General features: G+C 46.9%; 1 protein-coding gene across 4 annotated transcripts in view; it reads right to left on the minus strand.

Annotated features, from left to right (window-relative positions):
• Positions 1 to 984: 984 nt before the first annotated feature.
• Positions 985 to 21157, minus strand: part of NFRKB (nuclear factor related to kappaB binding protein) — a 32689-nt gene continuing 12516 nt past the window's right edge. For 3 of the 4 annotated variants that reach the window (XM_023208641.2, XM_031936678.1, XM_023208639.2), the window contains 19 exons: positions 20951 to 21035; positions 19965 to 20145; positions 19600 to 19708; positions 19241 to 19367; positions 18956 to 19021; positions 16005 to 16084; positions 15850 to 15896; positions 14851 to 14911; positions 14253 to 14427; positions 12904 to 13010; positions 12340 to 12463; positions 12046 to 12125; positions 11655 to 11875; positions 11287 to 11557; positions 10425 to 10637; positions 7044 to 7811; positions 3091 to 3197; positions 2171 to 2306; positions 985 to 2055 (listed from right to left, as the gene is read on the minus strand). In XM_023208641.2, the coding sequence (XP_023064409.1) occupies positions 1930 to 2055; positions 2171 to 2306; positions 3091 to 3197; positions 7044 to 7811; positions 10425 to 10637; positions 11287 to 11557; positions 11655 to 11875; positions 12046 to 12125; positions 12340 to 12463; positions 12904 to 13010; positions 14253 to 14427; positions 14851 to 14911; positions 15850 to 15896; positions 16005 to 16084; positions 18956 to 19021; positions 19241 to 19367; positions 19600 to 19708; positions 19965 to 20145; positions 20951 to 21035 (3084 nt within the window). In that variant the 3' untranslated portion in view covers positions 985 to 1929. The remainder of the gene's footprint in view (positions 2056 to 2170; positions 2307 to 3090; positions 3198 to 7043; positions 7812 to 10424; positions 10638 to 11286; positions 11558 to 11654; positions 11876 to 12045; positions 12126 to 12339; positions 12464 to 12903; positions 13011 to 14252; positions 14428 to 14850; positions 14912 to 15849; positions 15897 to 16004; positions 16085 to 18955; positions 19022 to 19240; positions 19368 to 19599; positions 19709 to 19964; positions 20146 to 20950; positions 21036 to 21157) is intronic. The other variant, XM_023208642.2, reaches the window with a different exon arrangement.

Consider the following 21157-nt stretch of genomic DNA (forward strand, 5'->3'; position numbering starts at 1 on the left):
TTCCAACGGTTAAAAGAGGAATGACGACACTGGTTTTACAGAATTGCTCTAAACGAAATGTCTGTGGAAGAGCTGTGGAGCCAGCCAGCCTCCCAGATCCTCCTCCACTTCTCAGCAACCGCCTAACCACCCAACAGCTAAGCCAGGCTCCTTCCATCCCCCATCCTCCAGCTCCACCTCTTCACCCAGAACCCACAAAAGAGCTTCAATACACTCCAAAAATTAAAGATACGTTTTTAATAATTTGGGCACTTTCAAGAGAGTCATGGAAGCCCTATCACCTCAGAAAGCCTTTACCACTCACTGCTGCCCCAAAACAAGAGACACATACATTGTTGACAACCAGTGCTTGAATTAATCACATTGTAAAGTATCGTCCTGAACTCTCCTTGTAGCTGACAGAGGCTGAGAAGCATGAAACAGCCAGGATTAAACGACCTGCAAATCTAGACTGGCTTCTTCTGGGGCTGGTACTGCCAGGCAGACAGAGGCAGATCCCTGTTCCTTGTACCCCCACTGTCCTCCACCATCTCTACTCTGGAGCAAGGGTCAAAAAACTTTTTTTTTTTTTTTTTGAGACAGAGTCTCGCAGGCTGGAGTGCAGTGGCATGATCTCGGCACACTGCAACCCCCGCCTCCTGGGGTCAAGCAATTCCCCTGCCTCAGCCTCCCGAGTAGCTGAACTACATGCACACACCACCATGACCGGCTAATTTTTTGTAATTTAGTAGAGACAGGGTTTCACCATGCTGGTCAGGATGGTCTCGATCTCCTGACGTTGTCATCTGCCCGCCTCCACCTCCCAAAGTGCTGGGATTACAGGTGTGAGCCACCAAGCCCAGCCACCAAAAAGAAAAAAAATTTCTTAAAAGGCCATATAGGAAATAGTTTAGGCTTCAAGGCCACACAGTCTCTCTCTGTCAACTACTCAATTTTGCCTTCGAATCTGAAAACAGCCACAGATAAAACAAACACAAATGGGTCTGGGCTGTGTTCCAATAAAACTTTATTTACAAAAACAAATGGCCAGCCCCAAGAGCCTGGTTTGCAACTCTTGCTCGGGAGCAGAGCAGAATGTGTACTCTCTGAACTGCAACAAAGTTTGTGCTGCAAAAGCAGCACCTCTGCTGTCACGCCCCTCCTCTCTGTCCAGTGGCTCTGGACGTCCATGTAGACGTCCATGTGAACAGGCTTGCCAAGAAGGGCGAAGCGGGCAGGTGAAGCCGAGGGGGCCACAATCAAGATCCCAACACCCCTATCTTTAACAGGCAGTGCCAAGAGAATCCCATTTCAGGGGACCCACTCTACCTCACCGCCTACGGTGTCTTCCCATCTTACAGCCTCTTGATTACTATGCAGTTACCAAGTTGGCTACCACCTTACTAAGATTCTTGCCATTTTCTCATTCTAGTCAAAAGAATAAGTCAGTTTGGTGGAGAGGGTGGCTAAAGCCCAAGTTTATATTTGATAAAGATGTACAACAGGTTCTTTAAAAAAATAAATTACATAAAATTTTCTGGACGCAAACTCCTATCCAGACCACTAGTCATGGAGAAGACCAGAAGCCAAAAAATACAGTCCTCACGGAGAACCAGCTTATTCACTGTCTGTGCACTCTGCGACTGGTAAGCCTTCCCTGGGGGTCTTACTCTCAGAACTCTGGCTTGTAGGACATAACTGGTACCTCCTGCAATTCCAACAGAATATTCTCCTAGATTGGTCGACAGCAGACCCTGGACCCCTGGAGTGAACCTTTCCCAGGGTGCTCCACTATGGCACGTGGCAGCAGAATCCAGGCCACTGTTGCCATCATCCCCAGCCTGGCTGCCTTGAACAGGCAAGCTTAAAAGAATGATGCAACCTCCCTGCTCCCTTCTCAGCCAGGACAGACCAGGCATGGTCTTTCGTGGAAGCCATCCTCTCTCATCATCACTGTTGCTCAGGTGCCTGTTTAGGAGACGGAGCTGTAGTCACAACAACAGTGGAGACCGCTTTGGAGGAGCCAGAAGCTGTTCCCTGTTGGAGATGGGATGCAGGGACAGTCTGGATGCGCACCTGTTTGCAGAGAGAGAAGGTCAGGTCAATGGACTGCAAGTGGGCGCACCAGTTAAGAACAGCAGTGGAATCAGAGAGGAGCCCGATATGGCGAAGAATTTGCCCTGGGCCTTACCTGTGTGGCCTGACCTTGCTGCTGAAGCTGCTGCAACTGCTGAGCAGTGAGGAAACTAACAGGCTTATTGCCAGCAATGAGCTTAGTGCCCGCTGGCATAGTTGTGAGGATGATGTTGCGGCCCAACCCACTGAGGCTGTGGAGGGAAAGCAGGGGTGAGGTGTAACGATATCGGTGGGTATTCTCTGGCCCAGATTTAGGCCATGCATTGAAGGACAACAGGGAGGTCTGTGCCAATGAAAATCCCAGCATTTCAGATTGAAATGGAAACCAATTGCTGAGACCACCTTTCTTCTAGCTTTTCCACTTCCCATGGCAGGAGAAGACAGTAATCCCAGAAGCCCCTAGTGCTCTGGATAAAATGGCCCTTGGCTCCTGGCCCTGACCAGCAGGAATAGTGGACAGGGCCCCAGAGAGGTATGCATGTCTGCAAGAAACCCTCCCCCTAATAGCCACATCTCATAGGCTGCCCTGAGACTGCCGGACTGACTTCAATGTGCCCTTTATCCCTGTTTAAATCAAGGCCACAGGTCGCCCTCATTCCCTGAACTGCTTCGGTTCAGAGCTCAAATGTCAAAGGGAGGGCCGCAGGTGGCCCTCACATCTAGCTGAGCCCCAGATTAGCACTCCCCACACCCTTTTTTCTCCAGTATGTACCACCACGCATGCTGCTTTATTATTACTTCTCTACTTTACAATGTATACTTGGAGAACAGCAGGGATTTTCATCTGTTTTAATCACGGCACCTAAAACAATACTAGGTGCTCAATAAATACTGTTGATGAGCACAATAAAGGAGAGGTGTCAGAGGAGGGACCCAGAAAGACCAGCCACTTTGCCATTCGGTAACAAGGACTGGTAAGCCCTGCCTGCCACCTCCACCCTGAAACTGGTTCCTTCACAATGACATAGCACTCACTTGGCTCCAAGGTTGCCTTTGATGATGGGGGCTGTGACCACACTCTTGCCCTTCATTGGCTGGCTGATCACAGACAGGGGAACAGTGATCCGTGTAGGCAACTTCCCCTAGAAAGAAAAGGCAGTCAGGTTTTGTAAGACAGGAGGTAAGGAAAACCAGCAAGTGTCACCTCCAGGGCATCAGGAACTGAGGAGCGAGCACTACAGATGCTGTGAGTCCCCAGAACCCACCAGGGTCTCCAGACTCCTATGGTTTGGGCCCAGGAAACCCTAACGAAACTACTTATATACCATAGCCAGGTGATATCTGATCTTTTATCATCCTCTTTCATGCTACCAAAAGCAGCAACAACCCTACCTATCTGCTTTCAATAGGATAAAACCTGTATCTAAATCACAAAGGCAGGTGTGTCCTCGCTTTAGCACAGTCCAAGATTCTCAGTTCCTTGGAGGACAGAGACTTATCTCTGTATCCCTCAGTACATGGCACAGTGCTGGGCACACAATCACTACTTGGTGAAATAAATTCGAGGAAGGACAGAGGGCCTCAAGAGTTAATACCTAAAGCACACAACTACTCACTGCAGTGGAGGGCCACTGGTGAGGAACAAACAGCAGGGCGTGCTAGATTAGGGAGAGGCCATGCTCTCTGGTGCTTTCCATTTCTCCCGGAGATAAGAGAGATTAGCTAGGGGACACTAACAATAAACTCAATCAAGTTTTGAAGGCCGGGCGCGGTGGCTCAAGCCTGTAATCCCAGCACTTTGGGAGGCCGAGACGGGCGGATCACGAGGTCAGGAGATCGAGACCATCCTGGCTAACACGGTGAAACCCCGTCTCTACTAAAAAAATTAGCCGGGCGAGGTGGCGGGCGCCTGTAGTCCCAGCTACTTGGGAGGCTGAGGCAGGAGAATGGTGTAAACCCGGGAGGCAGAGCTTGCAGTGAGCTGAGATCCGGCCACTGCAGTCCAGCCTGGGAGACAGAGCGAGACTCCGTCTCAAAAAAAAAAAAAAATCAAGTTTTGAAAAGTCCAACCCCCAAGCTAATAAAGCCTAAAAAGAATTTTTTTTTTAGAAACTGAGAAGGCCTAGAGTCTTTGGGACTTGGATGGTTAAGACAGGTCACTGCGTCACCTGTTTTCAGACTGCCTTGGTTTTAATGCTTGACTGGTAAAATTTATATGCAGTAAAATCTTATGTAAATTAAATCTGAGTTTTAAAAAATTCAAGAGGGCTGGCTGACAGGATGCTGGGAGAGGGCATCAGCATTCCACAGAGGCAGGCTAACTCTAAGGAGATGGGCACTCAGCTGCAAAACTGCGCCGCAGGTCCCTGCACCTATCTCCATGGGGTTCACCCACAGCCTGGAGCCTGTTAAAAAAGCATGCAGAGGGCAACAGGCAACAGAATACCTTGAGATGGTGCCTCCAGATACATTTACTTATGGTTTTATTTTCTTCCTCAAAATGCCTTTGTTGCTTAAAACATCTCAGACCAGTGTATCACCTAGAATGATCCCCTCAGGAACTACCTAAAAAGCTGACTAGACAATGGGAAAAAGCACCATCAATACTTCCTGCCCCTCCAAATGCTCTCCAGTTGCACCTACCCAGGTTGATTATAACAGGACAGATGACACTTGATACAACCTTTCTATGTTAGAGGGATTCAACAGAAACAAAAGTGGATCAAGTGAGTGCAGTTTCTCCGCTTCCTTATTTCAACTTTTATGATGTAGAAACCTAAGTAACTACTATTGTGTGTGTGTCTGTGTGTGTGTGTGTGTGTGTGTGTGAGAGAGAGAGACGGAGTCTCACTCTGCCACCTAGGCTGGAGTGCAATGGTGCAATCTTGGCTCACTGCAACTTCCACCTCCCGGGTTCAAACAATTCTCCTGCCTCAGCCTCCTGAGTAGCTGGGATTACTGGCACCCATCACCACGCCCGGCTAATTTTTGCATTTCTGGTAGAGACGGGGTTTCACCATGTTGGCCAGGCTGGTCTCGAACTCCTGACCTCAGGTGAGCCGCCTGCCTTGGCCTCCCAAAGTGCCGGAATGACAGGTGTGAGACACTGTACCTGACCAACGATTTCTTTTTTAACCACACTATGTTAGGGTTTTCTGTTTTGGGTGTTCATTTGACTTAGGTTTATATCCTTCTTCATTGCTCTGGCTTTTATGCCAATTAATGAAGGTTTCCCTACATAGCTTGCTCAGTAAAGTGAAACTGTATTTTATACTGTCCATACACACCTCTCTTCTGAACAATGCTCCTTACCTAGAGGCTAAAGCATAAACACACATGTATCCACAGACACCTGTGTGGATATGAGGATTTGGTTTATGATAAATGTAGCCTTTCAAGCTAGTGGGGGAAGCAACAGTTGATTAGTCTGGCAAATTTGAAAACTGGGAAATGAGATTTCAACTTCATCCTATTCACAAAAATATATTTCAAATGCATTAACAATTCTACTTTTTTTTTAAACTCAAGGTATTTTATGAAAATAAAGGTTAACATTTTATAACCTTGGGGTAAGGAAGACACAGACACAAAACCTACCAGCCATTAAAGGAAATGCTGATAGATCTAATTAGATACAATTACAAAGCTCTGTAGAGCAAGAGACTCCATACATAAGGTTAAAAGATGACAGGTTGGAAAAAAATATTTTCTATGCATATAAAGAATTCACATCCACAGATTCCGTATCTTCAGGATGTTATAAAAAGCCACCTCAAACAATATGAAAATGCCAAATACCGCAAAAGAAAAGTGGCAAAGATTTACTCACCAGGGAGCACATGCCAACCTCCAAATGAATGGATACTCAACTTCACTCACATCAGGGATATGAAATCAAAAAAGAACCCCCTTTTGACCAGTAAGACATGTATACGAGGTTAAAAAGCCGTGGTATAAGCATTGGTTAAGGTAAGGTCTAGGGGAAACAGCAGGCTTGCTGATAGGGGCACACGTGGATGTGGCTTTTCAGGAGGTGCCGCTGGAGTATCTCAACTCTCCATGTGTGCACCCCTCAAGGCTGGCGCTAGCAGTCTCCGCTTCAGAAACGTTCACACATAAGCCCAGAAACATTCGCCACTGCCTGGCTAATAGTGGAAACGCATCCTTGAGCAGAGCCCCTTCTACTGGTTGCTATACCATGAAAAAGACCCCAGTCAGTATCTGGGTATGGCCTAGAATGATCAAGACATTTATAAAAAATAAAGAAAGCAGGCAGGGGCAGTGACTCACGCCTGTAATCCCCAGCACTCTGGGAGGCCAAGCTGGGCAGATCATCTGAGGTCAGGATGTTCGCAATCAGCATGGAGAAACCCTGTCTCTACTAAAAATACAAAATAAGCCGGGTTTGGTGGCACACGCCTGTAATCCCAGCTACTCGGGAGGCTGAGGCAGCACAATCGCTTGAACCCGGGAGGCAGAGGCTGCAGTCAGCTGAGATCACGCCAATGCACTCCAGGCTGGAAAACAACAGCGAAACTCGGCCTCAAAAATAAATAAATAAATAAATAAATAAATAAATAAAGCAAATCACAGAATATATAAAGTCTCTCATGGGTGTTTTTTAAACTACGTGTACATGTATGAAAATGCTCAAGAAAAGGACTAGAAGGATAAATGCCGAACTACCAACAGCAATTAATCTAATGAAGGGAGAACTGGAACACGGTCAGGTTTTATTTCATCTGCACTGTTCTTTACTATTTGAAAAGAATGTATGCATGCACCACACTTTGATAAATTGTGTTTCAAAGGAAAACAAAAGTCTACCAGTAAACCAATCTCTCTGGGGTAAATGAGGTGATATTTAGGGCCTCTAATTTCCACTCCTAAGAAGTTGTTTCCTAGTTTTTAGGGAGTCTCTTGCACAACGGGCAGCTGAACCTTAAGTTTTCTAAAAAGAAAGCCTAAGCTTCACCCTAGTTACTCACAGCCTGGGGCGTGGACACAACCGCGGTGCTGACGGGGACCTGCCGCACGGTGGGGGCTCCCGTGCCGATGCCGATGGGGGTGCTTGCAGTCCCAGAAGCCACAGCCACAGTCTTGGACACGGCAGCATTCATACTGGGCAAGGACACCGCTGAAGTATGGACAGTTCCAGACCCACTGGCTACCGAGGCCCCTTGCTTGGCGTGGGTTGCAACGGTGATGGTCTGGCCTGCTTTGGGAGGCATCACCCCCAGGCCCTGCACGATGCGGATCGTGGCAGCTGGTTTTGCTTCTGAAGAGGCCACTGTGCTTTTTCCCTTCTGGTCAGCCACGCTCACGCCAAGGGCTGGCATCAAGCGAAAAGCTGAACTTGAGGCCTCTGTTGGCTTGAGGTCAGGAGTCACTTTGACCACAGTGGTACCTGTTGGAGCGGACGAAGGGGCACTGGCTGAACTGGCCTTGGCAGGGCTATCAGCTGCATGGACTGGATTGGAAGTGACGTGTAAGGTGGCAGAGATGCCTTTGCCTGTGGTGTTGCCTCCTGTCCCGAAGAGGTCCTGGGTCAGTTTGACTGTGGTAACCTGGGACTTGGCCAGCGTGGCCATCATGTCCGGAGTGATTCGCAGAACCGTCTGGCCCTTGGCATCTGTGGTGATGGAAGAGGGCGGCAGACGCAACACATCCTTACCCTGGATGTGGAAGTTAGTGGCTGTGAGTGGAATGCTGTTGCCTGTTGGGGGCTTCACACCAAGCTGCCCAGTGATTGCCACCTGGAAGAGGAGAAGCAGCACTTATGAGGGATTCACACTAGTAAACCGGTTACAAAATACAACTAGACAAACTTCCGTTTCATGGGTAGATGTTTTGTATTTTTTTAAACTTTTCATTTTGCAAACATTCACAGAAGTAGAGAACAGTATAACAAACCCTTATAACCTTTCACCCGGCTTCAAAAATTAATCCTTTGTTTTAGCTATCCCTCCCCACTGTGGTGGGGGAGGGAGGAATTAGAATATATAAAGGTAAACCCAAGATCTATTATTTTACTGATCAGTATCTCTGTACACATCTATAACCTAGAAAAGGACTTTTTGAGACGGGGTCTTGCTATGTCACTAGGCTGGAATGCAGTGGTACAATCAGAGCTTACTGCAGCCTCGAGCTCCTGGGCTTCAATGTTCCTCCTGCCTCAGTCTCCTGAGTAGCTGGGACTACAGGTGTACCAGAGCCTGGCTTCGCACCTCCTAAGGCCAAGTCCCTCGTGTGTAACAGATGCAAGCCTTTTAGCCTTACTCAGGGACTTCCTCTCTCTGTGGTGTGATCGATCTTCTCCCTTCTACTGGACCATGGCCATCAGAATGCAAACATGCTGTAATACCTCCCATCCTAAAAAACAACCAATCCTGGCTAACTCTACACCTCCCTCCACCTACTGTACTCCACACTCAACTCCAGTTCTCTGCTCTCTTCAAAAGCAAAACTCCTCTAAAAACTACCTATATAGTCACCCCTCGGTATGTGCGAGAGACTGGTTCCAGGATGCCCCCAGGCAGATACTAACATCCACGGAAGCTCAAGTCCCTTACACAAAATGCACCATCTCCATAAAACCAACAAGCATCCTCCCATGTAGGTGAAATCATCTCTAGATTACCTGTAATATCTAATACATCGTAAATCCTGTGTAAATAGCTTCTATACGGTACTGGTTTTGTAATCTGTATTATTGTTCACTGTATTGTTATTTTTTATTGGAGTTTTTTCCAAATAATCCATGGTTAGCTGAATCTGAGGATGTGGAACCCACGGGTACAGAGGCCGATCGTACTGTCTCCACTTCCTCGCCTTACCTTCTTTTGAACCCATTCCCCAAAGCCACCAATCCACTGGACCAGTGAAGCCCATGCATTACCCTGATCCACCGAGTCTCATCTCATGCTGCCACTACATCTCACACCTTCCCAACTACACTCTTCTCTCTCTTGCAGTCTCCACAACTCCATTTTCTCCTGCTTCAAAAAATGATGCCACCGTCGATCCAAGCACCCAAGCCAAAGCCATGGATGGGGTAATTCGTACCTTCCTCCTCTCAGACCCCTACTCAAGCCACCAGCAAACTGTACTGGCTCTCCCTTCAACCACATCCAGACTCCACTACTCCCCTCCACCTCCGATGAACAGTCACTCCCATCTACGGCAGCCTTGCCTCTCACCTGGACGACTGCTACTGCCTCCTACAGGGGTTCCCCATTTCCATTCTTGTCCCCCACTGTTCATTCTACCCAGCAGCTGGATGCGTCTTTAAATGCAAACCAGATCAAGTCACCCTCGCTCACCATCTTCCAGTGGTTTCCCCTCACATTCAAATTAACTTCAAAGTCCCACATAATCTAACCACTGGCAACCTCTCCCATCCTCATCTTCTAACACCCTCGCACTTGCTCCCTATGCTCCAGCCACAATGATTTTCCTCTCGTTCCTCAATCATATTCCTGACACAAAACATCTGCACTCGCCATTCCTGGGCCTGGAATGTTTTATCTCCCAATCATCACTTCATGGCACGCTCTTTCTTCCATCTCTTTCAAATGTCATCTCCCCAGAGAGACCTTCTCCAATCACTCCAGCTAAAATAACACACTACTGCTCTCCACCTGAGCCTGTCTACCGACCTGCATAGCATTTATTACTATCTCAGACTGAGGTACTTGTCTCCTAGCTCTATCAGAACACGAGTTCCGCGAGGGCAGGGACTTAGTCTGTTTAATGTACTATTAAATCCCCAATACTTAGGACAGTGTCTGACTTAATGTTTGTTGAACAAAAAAAAAAAATTACTTTATCATTATGTGGTTCCATTTCCTCATCTGTAAATAATAAGAGTGCCTACCCCATAGAGCTAAGAAGATTAGAATATTTAACAAGCAAAAAATGCTTAACGCAGTGCAGGCACACAGGAGGCACTCCTATCAGTATTAGTTGCTATACTGCTTAACAATTCTTTGAGGTTCAATGATTATTCTTTTATATTCACAATCAAGAAAGGACAAGCAAATTCTACTTTTACGAGTGGTAAACTGAGAAGCCAATAAAATATGGCAATGGGGATTTAACTAAATAAATTCATGGAGAGTCTACTCTAAATCCAGAAACTCAACTATTAAATGCTGAATTAAATGGAAAGAAACAGAAGAAATCTCTTCAGCATCTATAAAGGCTGCACAGCCTTTGGTGGGAACTCACAGCTAAGTATCTATCAGCTGTGAGTCAAAGATGACAGATCTTCTTCCCATGTGCCTGCAGTCTGGCCAAGAACCTCCAGCTCCAGTGGGCCCTGCTCCAGGATGAAGGATTGAGATCCCCCTGGAAAGAGCCCCACCTACCTGCTTGATGATGTTCTGTCCCGTGACGTTTTGAATGACAGCGGCCGTAGATGCACTGGCAGCAGAGGTCCCAGGAGAACTCGTGGCTGGCTTACTTACAGGGCTGGCTGTGGCAGGGAGACTTGTCACCGTGAGCCCTGTCTGTCCAGGTCCAGGCCGCTGCACGGTGGCTGCCGTAGTCTGCGCTTTGACTGGCACAGTGGCCATTACTGTCTAGTTCAGGGCATGAGGCCGAGAGCTTAATTAGACTCTAAGATGCAGACCAGCACTCTAAGCAAGTCTCCCTCACCATGCCCAGGAAGCATTCCTCTCAAAGAGCTTCTAATCCCACAGTACTTAAGGCACATCACTCTCTAAAATGGACACTGTAAACGTCTTATTTGTGTACATCTGAATTTTCAGAATTTTACATTTAACATCTCATTTTATTCCTACACACTGAGGACAAATACTATTTTACCCCTTTTAGAGTAAAGGAAACTGAGACAAAGAGGATATAAATCTTCTCTAAACTCACACAACTAGTTCATAGCATAGCTAAGACTAAAGGCACAGCAGAAGGAGCCTAAGATGTAGACTCACAAGGTCCGAATTTACAATCCGCCTCTACCAAGATCCTGATGTCAGGGTTCTGGGGAAACCACCAGACTCCTCTGAAGATCTGATTCTCAACACATAAACACGCTATCTAAAAATGCTTCCATAGCTTTGAACATTAAGTGGCTTATTCTGATGAATGTCATCACCAGTAGCAATAATCTACGGCTCCCCAGGTCCTTACCCAGACTCTGCCCATCCGACTCTTCAGCCCACCTCTGGGTCTGCATCCCTGCTGCCCAGTGACCACAGCTTCCCTCTTTACCTGAGGCAGTACTTTGGTCTGCGTGGCAGTGGCTGAAACCCGGATCTGCGGTCCTGCTGGCATCTGTGGCAGTGTCTGTGCTGGCCCTGCCGACTGCTGGGGAATAGCAGGAAGGCTAGGCTGGGCCACCACTCGCACCTGGGACAGTCCGGCAGAGCCAGAGTGGCTCACGACCCGGGCAGCAGCCTGAGAACTGGGTGTAGTCTGGCTGGAAGCTGGGGAAAGCATTGTTCCCAGATGTGGCATTGTTGGTGAAGACACCAGAAGAACACTATGAAGAACATCGGGGAAAGACAAAAACCAAAAACTTGGGACATGCATACAAAAGGACTCTAGAACGAAAAAGCTGAAGAAAAGGAGGAACTTACCCTGAGCTAGACTTAGCTGGTTCTGAGACTGTGGTAGGGCCACTTTTGTTCACCGCCGATACAGGTGGAGGGGAGATGGGAATGGCAGGCAATGCTGGTGTGGTGGGGGTTACAGGTGTGACTGGGGTGGGTGGCATACTGGAGTCACTGAGGCTCATCTGGCTCTGCTCAGAAGGGCCACTGCTAAGGACCTTTATGGAGCTCTCCTTGCTACTGGACTTCTACAACAGAAGACAAAGAAAACTCACCTGCAGGTGTTGTGAAGATCCCCCTACAAGAAGGGATGCCCCTACAGCTCCTGACGCCCCACACTAAGTAAAAGGCGAGCAGCTACTCTTAGTTGCCTCCATCCCAGAATCCGTAAGGCAGACACTCTCCTGAGGTCACTTACCACCTTGGATGGGGGCTTGGGTTTTTGCTGAAGAGCTTTTCTGGCTTTAGCTGCAGCTGCTTGTGCTTGGTGAATGCGCTCTGTGAACAAGAGGGGCAAGCTTCAGCCAGAGTTTAACCTTAGCAAACTACAAAGAGGGGCTTTGTTAAAAACCAACACCTTGCTGGTGGACTGAATCCTGCCTCTACCATCTTGCCCTACCTATATGCCAATGAAAAGAACAATGGAATTGGGGCAGAAAGTCAGAAAGTATCCCCAGTCAGGCTGGACACCATGCCCAGAGGCCTCACACACCAAACTCTTCTTCACTCCGGTCACGATGCAGGTAGATCCACAGCTTTCGTCCAATGTCGTATTTCACACAAGGATCTTTTTCATAATGTAGCCGATCCAGTGCACCACTCACTACTGTATTTACCTACAAATCAGACAAAGGGAAATAAACAAGTCAAGTTCAGATAACAGAAGTTATCTGGACTCCAGGGAAAAAAAACACGTCATTGTATCTCAATCACAGCTGATACAGATTCTATCTCAGCCTAGCTGCATATTCCCAATAGTTCACCAAATCGTTTGGCGAGACAATAAATGCTGTAAGACTACTGAGATACTGATCTCTTTTCACTGTAAGGATACTGTGAAGTAAGTGACCAGCCTGTCCTTTACCATAAACTAAAAGAAAGCCTAGAGCCAAATTTGTGTTTCACTAACAGCAAGGGTTTTGATCACTTTGCATTTTTCAAGATACACTTTTCACTTCATTCAGTTTTTTAAAAATTTGTTACACTTTCTATTTCTTAATAAGTTTTCTTAAATCCATTCTGGAACAAAGCAAAAGGAATCTCTTCTCCGTCCTACCTGAGTGCTGGTGACATCTGGTGCAAGAAACTGGGAGTCCTTAAGCAGCTCACAGATTTCTGCCCGTGTGCCTTCTCCATTAGGCAGTCGAGCCGCAGCATCCCGAACTGATGACGTGAGAAAGCACACAGTCCACAAGTCAGGCAGGGCTCCTACAGGGTACAACCTCCCCTACCTGCTGTGGTGGGCAACGCTCCCTGGGGTTCCTGCTCCTCTACCTTCCCTGACGCCAGATTAGGTGCGCTCTGCCCTCCAGCAGCTCAACCATTGGTGTTCCCTACACACTTGTCTTTTTTTTTTTTTTGAGACACAGTTTCGCTCTTGTCGCCCAGGCTGAGGTGCAAGGGCATGATAGCTCACTGCAACCTCCACCTCCCGGGTTCAAGCAATTCTCCTGCCTCAGCCTCCCGAGTAGCTGGGATTACAGCCGTGCACCACCATGTCCAGCTAATTTTTGTATTTTCAGTAGAGACAGGGTTTCGCCACGTTGACCAGGCTGGTCTTGAACTCCTGAACTCAGGTGATCCGCGTGTCTTGGCCTCCCAAAGTGCTGGGATTACACGCATGAGCCACCACATCCAGCCCCTATACACTTTTAAGAGTCACTTTTAGGTAACACCTTAAGAATTCAGAGGGCCTGTGAACTCAGGTGGGAAGCAAAATTACATTTTAAACTGAAATTAAACATTTCCTTCAATTATGAACAAAGGGAACAAACCATATACTGGCAGTGCTGTGATGGTGTAATGGAAATCAAACATTTTCATATATTACAGCTACTGCAGATAGCTAAGAATATCATTTATACTCATTACTACTTGGAAATTTCAAGAAATGTCAGACCTCATGCTAGATCTTGTCATATAACATCATAGTAACAACACGTATTTCTGCACCATAAACTTGTCTTAACATTTTGATAACTATTTCAAAACAAATGGTCTCTTTTGTAACTGTATTTTATTTTATGCATTTAAAAGCATAATTCTGAGAAGGGGTCCACAAGTTCCACCAGATTGCCAAAGAGATTCCTGGCATTCAAAAAGGTAAGAATCCTCACTGTTAAATGAAGCACAGCCTGGAGGAAGCAAATTCCTATATTTAACCTATTTAGCTGGTCTGGGAGCAACTCCTAACTAAACGTAAACGTAAGCCCAGACTTGAGGAAGAAGACCGGGAGCTGAAGATGCCCCCTTCAGCTCCCAAACTCCAACGCTTCAAAAAACTATGCCTTGTTCTCAAAGTCTACCCTGAGTGAAGGGGTGTGGAGAGGACAGAGTTCAGAGCCGATAAGAGAAAAGCTGCAGGGTGAAGAAAGGGATCTCTGATAAGCAACACGTGCCACCTACCAAGAGACAGAATGGTAACGTAGGCAGGCCGGTCGGAGCGCAGCAGGGAGTGCTCCCTAGCCTTGTTGAGCGAGGTCTCCTTGTCAAACACGCCCTTCACTGGCCCCACCACAGATTCGAAGCCGTGCATGCGAAAGGTGAACGCCTTATGGGGTTGGCTATACCGGTAACGCTCCTACCAAGAGACAAGGGACAAGGCTCCTAGGTCAGAATTAGTGGGGTTCTCTCTTGGGCCTGCTTACAATATAAGCAGATCCACGTGGAACAATAAAAACAGGAAGGAACAAGTGATTCTAGTAGGAATGCTCAGCCAACCACAGTGGAAAAGGATGGCTCTCAGAGCCAGTCACTGAGCAGAGGGACAAGGAGGTAACATAAAGGCACTTTGCTACCTGGAAGACAAGATCATCCAAGTATTTCTTACTCCCCTTCCCCACACTGTTTCCACCCCCAACAAGTAATCCCAGCCAACAGAAGGTCTAAGGGGAAGGGTATGAGTTTCTTGCAAGAAGGCAGATGCAGGCGAGTCAGGCTGAGAGCTTCTCTCTGCACGGCTCACAGAGGCAGAGACTCACACTGGCTTTCAGGTACTTCTTACCTGCTCCTGAAAAACCCGCTTCTCCTCCCCCGTGCTGGGCCGCACCACATAGTCAGTTCTTCTGGAATATAAAGAACTCTATATCAACCCTGGGAGTTGGCATGTGTGTCAGACCCACTGCCCCTGCTTCAGAACCATGCCCACTGTGACATGGAAAGATGTCCCTCAAGAAGCACTCAACTCTTACAAAGGAGAAGAGCCCACTTTCCAGCTCCTATGAAGGAACTCCTGTTGGTATTTACAAAATCACTTGGTTCTTAGAAATCCAGAAAGGTACTGGGTGGATAGATGCGCAAGAGGCTGACATCTTTACCTATTGTTTTCAATATTGCTGCTAAGTAGGTCCATTCTAATGGCAACAAACAATTCGGCCTTAGAGGAACAAAGGGCTTCAAGTGCGTTAGATAAGGGTTATTTTTCTACCTCCAGGGAAAGTACCCAGGGGCTTGAGATCTACACTTCCATTACATAAAGAAAAAGTTCTGCCGCACTTGAGACTGGGCCTCTGTCTGGTGTCAGAAAACTATGGAACCATGCCAGGACAGAAATAGAAACAAGGGACAATGTGATATAAAGAGCCTAGGACTAAGAGTCAGGAGATCTAAGTTCTAGAAGGTTAGTCCTAATGCTAACCTTCAGCAAGTCACTTAACTTCATGCTTCCATTTATTGGACTAAGGTGGCCTAGATGAATAATTCTCAAGTAGGAACCCAGGGAGGAGTACACATTAAAAAAGTATGTCCACCTACAAAGGAGGTTATATGCCCCTTAGAGGCTCTCCTGCCAGCCCCTCTCTCCACCAGACCCCATTCCACAAGGAGTCCCGCTCACTCAGGGGGTGCGGCCTGCCTCAGTATGCCAAGTCAGGAAGAACCAGGGGACTCCTCAGAGCTCTGAAGCCCATTACAGCTCTAGCATACCAAGAAGTATCAACAAAACCAAGGCAGTATCTGAACTGGTTTCCCGGGACACCACCCACCACTACAGTATTGTACTCACACCCGAGGGACAGGTGTCGTGGCATCTGAGCTGTCTTCATTTTCTTGCTGGAGAAAAAGAAAACGTTGACAGGTAAATGGACTAAAGAATTTGGGCAAACTTAAGAGCTCTGGAAACCTAGTGAGAAGGATCTGGTATTTCTTAAAAAACCATACCTTACAGAAGGCCTGATCTTTGGTCTCTAGCCATAGCTGGAAGAGGGCAGCTAATTCCTTTTCATTATCTTGGGATTGGCCTATTAGAGGAATAAAGAGATAAAAAATAAGAAGGTCTAAGGTATTACTGAGAATCCTGCTTTCTCTTTACTAGCTTTATCTACACCACAGAGAGATTCTATCAGGAGCTGTAACAACAGTCTTTCATACAGCCACTGCCTTCCAGCTGGTGGAAATCAGCCTGGACCACCACTCTTGGATGCCATCTAATCAAATCATTCACTCTGTAGGCATCTGCTGAGTACCCACTGTGCCACACATTGCATGTGAAGCTAAGGTTACTCAGTGAATTCAGTCTCCACCCTCACAGGAATTTACGGTCAAGTGAGGAAAGAGCACACGTTTCAAAATCAATTCAAAAGGTGGTAGGCATCACAAAAGATGTAATGATCGCTTATACCAAGGTAATTATTCTATTTTTGTAGGTAAGAAAGGTTTCTGGCTATTGGGGCACAGAGAAATTCTATTCACTAGCACAGCAGTTAAGACCCTGGGGCAGGAAAAAGCTTGACTTCCCATGACCCGCCTAGAAAGAGACAAGCCCTGTCTCCTGTGCCCTCCTCTGAGGTCACTCTGTTCAGGCTGTCTGAGACCCTGATGGCACCTGTGTCTCCTGCCCAGGTTAGAAGCCACAGGACCAGCATCAGCCAGGTTTGCTTATGTGATGAATGCAGCTACCCTTCTCAAAGGGGCTGTTAATCTTTGTTTTCATAGTCAGTACACAATACCACTATTTGCAGAAAGCTCTCGACAATGGCAGAGTAGCTTCAACCAAAGCACCTGGCCAACAAGCTTCAAATGCTTATTATCTGGCCCTACATGAAACAGTCTGCCAGGCCCAGGTATACGTGTTCCCTCCATGGCTACTGCAGCCTGACTGACGGGGGGAGTGCTTGCAGTCAGCTACCATCATCACCTTCAGCTCACGGTGGTTTCACCTCCACTGTTCCACCAGCGACTCATGCTCACTGAAAAATTCACAACTTTCTTCATGTTCACAAATCGTTAGTCTTTATCTTACTGAATCTTTTAGGAACTATGGAGGAAAATGACCACTCCCCACTTCTCAGGCGCTCCTATCTTCTGGCTTCCAAGACTTCGGAAAACCCTGCTCCAGGCTTTCCCCACCTCTACAGTCGCAGCCCCCGCCGCACTCTCATGCTCTCACTCAGGCCCTCTGCCATGAAGAGCCCTCCTCCGCCCTCTCTCCTCACTCTGTGCTCCCCCCCAGGTAACAGCATCATCGGTGCCCTGCACCAGACACATGCTAACACTCTCCCTCTTAAACTCTTTGGTCTGAATTCCAAACCCACACATCCTACTGTCTATTCAACAGCTCCACTGGAATACCTCAAATGCAGCTCTACAACTAAAGTCAGGCTGGGTGCAGTGGCTCACACCTGTAATCCCAGCACTTTGGGAGGCTGAGGTAGGTGGATCACCTGGGCTCAGGAGTTCAAGATCAGCCTGGGCAACATAGGGAAACCTCGTCTCTACTAAAAATATAAAAAACAGCCAGACATGGTAACGCACGCCTGTGGTCCCAGCTACTCAGGAGTAGGAGCAGGCAGGAGAATCGCTTGAGCCCAGGAGGCAGAGGCTGCAGTGAGCCAAGATCGTGCCACTGCACTCCAGCCTGAGGCACAGAGCAAGACTCTGTCTCAAAAAATAAATGAATAAATAAATTTTACGAACTAAACTCAGGATCTCCAGCCTCCAAGTCCAGACCTCCACAGCTGCTACATGCACAAACAACACCTTCCTCCACCAGCTGCAAATCTAGCAGGAGCCATGCCTCACACCATTCTCCTTCATTCCCCACAGCCAAGCCATAACCAAGCCCACCTAAATCTTTCTCAAACATATCCATCCTCTCCCGTGTCTAAATTACCATCAGCTCTCATAGCCTGTGGGTTGCGTGACTATTTTAGATCACATCTTCCCCATGGAAAGGTTCTAACTCCTCCACCTCGAATGCTGCTGCCTCCCCTCTGCTTGCCTGGCTTGGTCCTACTCATCATACACCTCTGCTCAGATGCTGCTTCCTCAGGAAGGTCCTCCCAACTCTGCACACTACATCAATTCCTATTATAATATTTTTCCTTTACAGAAAGGATCAGTTTGTCATTAAATCTAAATAAGTATTTGTTCCCCAAACAGACCTTAGGCCCTATGAGAGGAGCGCACTGTCTCAGAAGCCATTGTATCCCCCCAGCACCTAACAACAGTGCCTGACACCTAGAGGCTGAATAAATGTAATAAATAACGAATGGATGAGTCACTGTTTTCATAACCTGCTCTCCGTACACTTCTCCACAGACCACTCAGCACAGAGAAGTGCCTGTGAATTTCAACAGGAAACCAACACGGATTTCTCTCTTTTCACCATCACCAGGCAACAGCCTCCAAGTGACTTCAGATGCATGTTACGACAACTTACACACTAAGTGGGCTTTATAAACTTAAAAATAAGGACCCTGTTCTTTAGAAACAATTTATTCAGGGCTGCTGCACATTTTCCTCAATAGCAAAGCCCACTTTTAGGAAAGAAAAATATTTATAGTACAAATTAATCCAAAGTCATTGGTATGATTAATATAAATGTTGACGCTCTTGCAAAATACCCTTGCAGATTTAAATTTAGCCATCACCAGACTACATCATACAGAAAGGGTATTCCTTCCATCAGCATTGGTCCAACCAGAGGAGTCAGTTAACCCATCTTGAGAGTACAAAAGGGTCTTGAAGGACTCCTTCCCAGAGCAAAATAAGATCTAATATTGCTTTTTTAAACCAATCTGCAGGACCATATTGATTGGAAGGCAAAGAAACTTAGGGGAAGAAATGGGAGAATGAAAACCTGTTAGGGGTAGGTAACATGGATTACTTACCAAGCAACTTCCACTGTTGGGTTTTTTCTTTGAATTCAACAAACGGAGAGAAACTGGAAGGAACAGCTGCAAGAAATGGACCACATAAACAAGCCATACAGGTGCATCCCTGAACTCTGAAACAGCTTTTGAGTGTTCCACAGTGTATTAGAAAAGTAGGAACCTTCAAGGCATAGCATTATGCAAAAGCATAATGGACTACATGAGTAAAGCTGCAGTTTACTCTATTAATTAATTCGACAAAAAGGGGAAAAAATACTGACCTTACAAAAAAAAGCACCTTACCTCGACTTTCTCCAGCTAGATACTGCAGGGCTGGTAGTACCAACTCAGCCCAGTTGGGGGCCGCAGAGAACCAGCTGTTGAGGGAGCTGGCTGGTGATGACTGCCAATCCAAAACTCGCTCCTCTAGCTGAGGGAAAGCAAAGGAAGAACCCAGTTAGACTTCTCTTCTATACCAGCAATTCCACACAAGTGCCACCACAAGCTGGGGCGTATGCATCCGGAATTTGTCCAAACCACAAAGCAAGTTAACTACAGAGCTTTGAGAGGAACCCAGACTTCCACTTCTCAAGCTCTAGACGATTCAGGATGTGAACACTTTGAATACTCTAATGTACCTCCAACTTTTCCAAAATGCTTACCATAGGAAGGCTAGCCTGACTCTCCAGCAGCAAGATCTCTAATAGAAGAGAGAAAAAGCTGGAAGATATTTCATTGATTCCAAGGCAAGGCTTGAGGTCTTCAAGGGGCCTAATGAGGGAAGAAAAATAAAAGAATCAAAAAGACCAAGAACACATCCCTAGATTGATTCAGACCCCCAAGCCTCCTAGCAGTCACAAAAGAGTTCAAGAAAGGAGCAAACAACACATTTTCCCAGCAGTATCCCTGGGACTCCAGGTCTACAAGTCCAACACACTTACAGCTACGACAAGCCCTGGGGGCCAGGGCACAGCCTATGGCCTACCCATTCACCCTGAGAATCACAGAATCCCTGATGCTCACTTACTCTTCCTTGATAGCAGGAATTGCCAGCGGAGAAGGGGCCTGTGAGAGAGATGCAGCCCCTTCAGTATTGCTTAGAGGCTCAGCCAGGTCCTCCACCTCTGATTTGATCGTTTTTATTTTCTTCTTCTTCTTTTCCTCTTTTTCCTTAACCTTTTTTTTAAGGACAGCCAAGTCATATAAGGCTGGGAAGAAAAAGTAACACCAGTCACAGAAATGTATCTCCTACACAGGGAAGTGAGGGGTCTTATCTGCATATTCTCTTCCCAAGGCCCACCAAAGATAGAAGTCTCAGTAATAAAACACTCAATGAAACCAAATTCAATGAGTGATTTACAGCTTTTTTTTTTGAGACAGGATCTCACTCTGTTGCCCAAGCTGGAGTGCAGCGGTGCAATCATAGCTCACTACAGCCTCAACCTCCCTGGCTCAAGCGATCCTCCCAGCTCAGCCTCTCAAGTATACCGCTTAATTTTAATATTTATTATAAAGAGTTCATAGGCCTGGCACAGTGGCTCACGCCTGTAATCCCAGCACTTTGGGAGGCCGAGGTGGGTAGATCACGAAGTCAGGAGATTGAGACCATCCTGGCTAACATGGTGAAACCCCGTCTCTACTAAAAATACAAAAAATTAGCCAGGCGTGGTGGCAGGTGCCTGTAGTCCCAGCTTCTTGGGAGGCTGAGGCAGGAGAAGGGTGTGCACCTGGAAGGCGGAGCTTGCAGTGAGCCGAGATCACGCCACTGCACTCCAGCCCGGGTGACAGAGCAAGACTCCGTCTAAAAAAACGAAAAACAAACAACAAAAAAGCTGATGCTCTGTTGTGCTGATTTTACATTCATTTCCCACCTGTAAGCCCATAAGAGGTAATAATAAAGGTTATCAGCATGAAGGAGGCCATGGTTTCATTTATTTGTGCCACATGTTATGGGCTCGTGCAACTTAACACCACAGTCAGATGAAGGCTCCCAGAGGGCGCCCAGTCATTTACCTGCGAGAGAGCCCTTCCTGCCAGCATTTACTCGAGTCATGATGTCATTGAGAGTCAGGTCCCCTGTCAAAAGGTCCGGGTGATCCTAGATGTGATATCCAAAACTTGGTCATGGAGGCCCAAAAAGGAGCAAAAACTAAGGTGATTTTGCAAATTTATGTAACAATTAGATGGTAGGTACACTTGGGGAAATCACATTGAATAAAA

Source organism: Piliocolobus tephrosceles, chromosome 13 (genome assembly GCF_002776525.5).
Source record: "Piliocolobus tephrosceles isolate RC106 chromosome 13, ASM277652v3, whole genome shotgun sequence".
In the NCBI taxonomy this organism is placed as follows: domain Eukaryota; kingdom Metazoa; phylum Chordata; class Mammalia; order Primates; family Cercopithecidae; genus Piliocolobus; species Piliocolobus tephrosceles.